Source organism: Cinclus cinclus, unplaced genomic scaffold, assembly GCF_963662255.1.
Source record: "Cinclus cinclus unplaced genomic scaffold, bCinCin1.1 SCAFFOLD_134, whole genome shotgun sequence".
NCBI classification, from domain to species: domain Eukaryota; kingdom Metazoa; phylum Chordata; class Aves; order Passeriformes; family Cinclidae; genus Cinclus; species Cinclus cinclus.
Window position 1 is genome coordinate 137,501 of NW_026912153.1, and position 5,000 is coordinate 142,500.

The following is a 5,000-nucleotide window of genomic DNA, read 5'->3' on the forward strand; positions in this document are numbered from 1 at the left end:
TCATCGATCGGAACCGACAGAGGGAAAGACGGAAAGAAAAGCCGCCACGGAAACGGCGACGAAGGCCCCACGGCCACGGTCCTGGGACAACGGCAACGGAAGCCCAGCATGCACACCACACCCCCCCCCACCGGCCGGCTCCACCACGGTCCAGGCGGGCAGCGGGCAGATGACTGCAGGGCTCCGCACACGCATGCGAGCGGGACACGTCCCCGAGAGGCCCTCGCCGCGGCTTGGCGCCGCCGAGCCTCCCCGACGCTCCCGAGGCCGCCGACGCCGACGGGCCACTTCCAGCTTTTTCACAACTGGTCACACAGCAGAGGAGGAGAGCGGGGGGTGCCGCCACCCACCCGCGGGCCGCAACACAACGGAAACGGGGCAGCTGCCGCCGACCATGCCACGGGCCACCGGCTTTCGTCCGCCTCGCAGCGACCGGCTTCCCTCCGGAAAAGCCGGGTGGGACGTCAAACAGCGACAGGAAAATAAAAAAAAAAAAACGAATCACAAAAAAAAAGAAAAAGAAAAAAAGCACACGGTGCGTCGCACGACCCGTGCTAGCCACGGGGGGTCACGGGCCAGGGGTAGGGGCGAGGCCCGCGCCTCTCGCTCCCCCATATAACAACCCCTTTTTTCTCCACCGACGTCTCACTCTCCAGCTTCTCCCTTCTCTTTCGTGGCCCGCGCCCCTTCGTCAGCGCGCTTCTCGGTGCCGCAGCTTAAGGCCGCGATGGGGGAAAAAAAAAAAAAAAAAAAAAAAAAGCCGGGTGAGCACCCCCCACACTCCGCCCGGCACTCGCCTAAAAAAAAAAACAAAAAAAAAAAATTAAAGCGGAACCGGCTCACAACCCAGCCCGCCGGCAACCACGGCGGCCAAGGGGCAGGCCAGACACCACGGGCCGCCCCGGCACGGTGGCTCGATCGCGCCGGCCACTACCGAGAAAGGGCGAGGCGCCGCCGCCTCGCCCACGACATTCACCTGGGGGGGGCGGGGGCTCTCTGTCGGGTTCCGGTCCGCACTACGGCACGGCCGGCCACCGTGGCCGGCCGTCGCCCCTGAAAAACTCCGCCCGCTACGCGGGTCCCCGGCTTAGGGCCGAGGAAGGGGGACTTCAACAAGACACAGCAGAGAGGGGGTGCCGCCACCCCAGTCCCACCCATTTCACGGGGAGACTCCCGTCACCGAGCACCCTCAGGCAACCGGGACAAGCCGAGGCCACACGCCCCACTGCATGTCCCCCGCAGCCCTTCCGACACGGACAACTCTGGCAAAACAGGTCGGGAGCGGGGAACGAGGCGCAGCCACCTCGGCCGACCGAGCCGTGCTCGGGGGCTCTCGGGGAAAGGGCCGGGGGAAAGCCTCGGCAGGCTCAACACAAGCCCCCGGCCGCAGTCCACCCCCCGGCTGCCGGTCACCGCGCACCAAACCGACAGCCGAAAAACACCACGCCCGCTGAGCGGGCAGGCCCCCGGCTTAAGGCCAGGCAGAAAAGGGACGAGGCGCCGCCGCCTCGCCCAACCACCGTGCCCGGGGGGGAGCAAGCGGGTGCCTGCCCCCCCCCCCCGAACTTCACGAAACCGGCGGCAGCCCGGCCGGAGCGGGACACACTCGCGGCTTTTTCTCCCTCGGTCTTCTCTTTCTCTCCCACGGCCTCCACACCTCGCCTCGGCCGGGGAGCGGCTCTCGGTGATCACCTGGACTCACAACCTGTCCCAGCAAGCTGGGTAGTACGGGAACCCGGACAAAGCCCCGCGACTTTGCCCACAACATAGGCGGTTGCTTTTCCTCGCCCCGACGACCGCACGCGCGGCCGCCCATCTCCGCCTCGGACACAGGCACGGTAACAGCCTGCGGGGATGCGGCCCGTAACCCGCTCCCATAATACGGACAGACGAGCCCGAGGCCGCCGACGCCTCCAAGAAAATCCATCGGACGTGACCGAGGGGGCGCACTGCTGCAAGCCGTCTGTTACGATGACACAGCTGGAGGCAGCCAGAAACAGCGACCCCTTGGTGAACTTCCGGGCCCGGCGGGGACAACAGGTCTACCCCGTCCTCCCGCCGAGATTTGCCTAAGTCCCGCCGGAGCGGGGTAGACCTGTCCGCCCCGGGGACGCCCGCCACCAGGGCGCCCTCTCCCGTGGGGGCTGGCGGAGTCTGCCGGCCCTGGTGCTGGGTAGACCTGGCCTTCAGGGGCTGCCCCGAAGACGGCTAGATCTGCTCGCCCCGGCGGCGGCGGCGGCAGCGGCGGCGGCGGCGGTCGGACGCCGCCGGCCCCGGAGCCTGGTAGACGAGGCACCCCTCGTACCATCCCGGAGCCGAGGGAACCCCACGGCCCCGTGTCGCGCCCGGAGCCGGATGGCTGTAGCAGCCGTGTCCCACCCGCTGAACCCGATTTCAAGACCAAAACATATTTTCTTTCTTTTCTTTTTTCTTTTCTTTTCTTTTCTTTTCTTTTCTTTTCTTTTCTTTTCTTTTCTTTTCTTTTCTTTTCTTTTCTTTTCTTTTCTTTTCTTTTCTTTTCTTTCCTTTTCTTTTCTGAACGAATGCCTCTTCTGTTTGGTGGGAACAAAAAACTCCGCAAAATAAAATCCTTGCCAAGTCTTATATGTTTTCCCTTTGCGCCCAGACCACTCCCAGCCGAGCTGACGGGCAGCCTGTGCCCTGTGCTCGGCCTGCTGACACGCTGACCCACTCAAACGGCATCCCCACAAGCCCCCAGTCCCCTGTGCCCCGGAGAACCTACATACAAAGCACCCCCCCCACACACCCCCCCAGCCAAAACAGAACCTCGCCGGGCACAGCGGGGAGGGGAAGCACGTACACGCGGGGGAACTCGGCACAAAGCTGCCTGTCCCCGGCACAACTCGCCCCGCCTAACAGAGGAGGCTGCTGCGGGGTGGCCCGCGCCGCGGCCAGCGGCAAGCGGGCAGCCGATTCCAGGCCGATTCTTCTACGGAAGGCCCGCAGAGGTGTTCGGCCCTCGGCACGGGTCTGGGGGGGGAACGTGGGGGCTCGGTGCCGAGGGGCCCGGGGCCGGCACGGAGCCGCCGGCCCTCCCCTCAGGCCACACACACACACACACACACACACACACACACACACACACACAAAAACACCCCCACTCCCACCCACCCCCCCCCCCACGCTCGCTCATGTCCTCTCCCCGTCCCCCACCCTGCGCTTTCTCGACCACCCATTGACGCGACCCCGCCCTCAACCATTAGCCTCCCTGGCGCCGCTATTCAGCCTTCCCGTACGCCCCACCCATTGACAGTTGGGAGAGCCCCGTCCCCCACCATCAGCCTCCCTGTGCGCCGTCTTCAGACTTTTCCCACCCCCGCCCAGGGTTCCAACGGCCAGTTCGTACAGTGGCAGCGGCGGCAGCGAGCGGCGGTGGCGACGGGAGGGCATGGGGAGGGCAGGCGGCCGGTGTCGAGGCGAGCAGGCTGAGAGCCCGGGGCAGAAGCACAGCTGGCGGCGGGCGGGCAGCGGGTGCTGGCGGGATGCTTGGCGCTGTATGTCCTTTTTCAAAGAAGCTTTCTGTTCAGCTCTCTCTCTGAGGCTTTTGGTTTGGCGGCGCTCCTTCCTGCTCAGCCCCGGCCTCGGATCGCTCAAGTGGGTCGAGCCTGCGGCAGGCAGGCAGGACAGGACAGGACAGGGCAGGACAGGACAGCAAGCGGCACGGCGGGTGGGTGAGGGAGTGAGCGATGCACAAAGCAAGCCGGGAGCCGGGCTGCTGCTGCCTCTTCAAGCACGGGGAGGGGGCGGGGGAACGCCGCCGGCTCCTCTCGAGGAGCGGCTGGGAGAAGCGGGCTGCGGGCGGGCAGCACGTCAGCGAAGCGGGCTGGGGCTGAGGCCGATGCCGATGCAGGGCAAGTGCCCGGCGGAGCTCGTCAGTAGCAGTCGCCGGGGCGTGGAGCCGGCAGGGAGGCCGGGACAGAAGGTCGGCCGTCGTCACATAGCGGCTTTCGGGACGTGTTGCTGGGGGAAGCGTGCAGGTGGGGGCGGGAGTGTGCGCGGCCGGCTGTGCACGCGGGACTGTCGGACGGGCGGGCAGGCCGCCCGGCGAACGCGGGCTCGCCGGCCCGGAGATGGCGACGGGGCCGGCCGCGCGTCCGGTGGAAGACGCGTGGCGCCGTCGCTCCGCGGCGGCAGGCCGCCGAAGCAGGAAGACGACGGCAGGTCTAACCCGGCGTTGGGCAACTGGCCTACCCGGCAGAGAGCCCGGCAGACGTCAAGGTAGGCAAAGGGCAGCCGGTCTACCCGGCAGAGAGCCCGGCAGACGTCAAGGCCGGCGGAGGGCAACAGGTCTACCCGGCAGAGAGCGTGGCAGACGTCAGGGCCGGCGGAGGGCAACAGGTCTACCCGGCAGAGAGCCTGGCAGACAAGGCCGGCGGAGGGCAACCGGTCTACCCGCCAGCAGGCCGCTGCGGACCAAGGCCGGCGGAGGGCAACAGGTCTACCCGGCAGAGAGCCTGGCAGACGTCAGGGCCGGCGGCGGGCAAGTGGTCTGCCCCGGCGGGACGGCGGCTGGCAGAGGTCGAGGCGGACGGCGGGCAACCGGTCTACCCGCGAGCAGGCCGCTGTGGACCAAGGCCGGCGGAGGGCAACAGGTCTACCCGGCAGAGAGCCTGGCAGACGTCAGGGCCGGCGGCGGGAAGTGGTCCGCCCCGGCGGGACGGAGGCTGGCAGAGGTCGAGGAGGACGGCGGGCAGGTGGTCTACCCGGCAGCAGGCCGCTGCGGACCAAGGCCGGCGGAGGGCAACAGGTCTACCCGGCAGAGAGCCTGGCAGACGTCAAGGCCGGCGGAGGGCAACCGGTCTACCCGCCAGCAGGCCGCTGCGGACCAAGGCCGGCGGAGGGCAACAGGTCTACCCGGCAGAGAGCCTGGCAGACGTCAAGGCCGGCGGAGGGCAACCGGTCTACCCGGCAGCAGGGCGCTGCGGACCAAGGCCGGCGGAGGGCAACAGGTCTACCCGGCAGAGAGCCTGGCAGACGTC

At 67.6% G+C, this 5,000-nt stretch overlaps 1 protein-coding gene across 1 annotated transcript in view; it reads left to right on the top strand.

The window, feature by feature from the left end:
- LOC134057496 (basic salivary proline-rich protein 2-like) overlaps positions 1-1,726 on the top strand; it is a 4,129-nt gene extending 2,403 nt beyond the window's left edge. The window contains exons 7-9 of the mRNA XM_062514485.1: positions 1-456; positions 882-1,078; positions 1,194-1,726. The exon at positions 1-456 is cut by the window's left edge and continues 155 nt beyond it. Coding sequence (XP_062370469.1) covers positions 1-456; positions 882-1,078; positions 1,194-1,726 — 1,186 coding nt within the window. The remainder of the gene's footprint in view (positions 457-881; positions 1,079-1,193) is intronic.
- Positions 1,727-5,000: the final 3,274 nt, after the last annotated feature.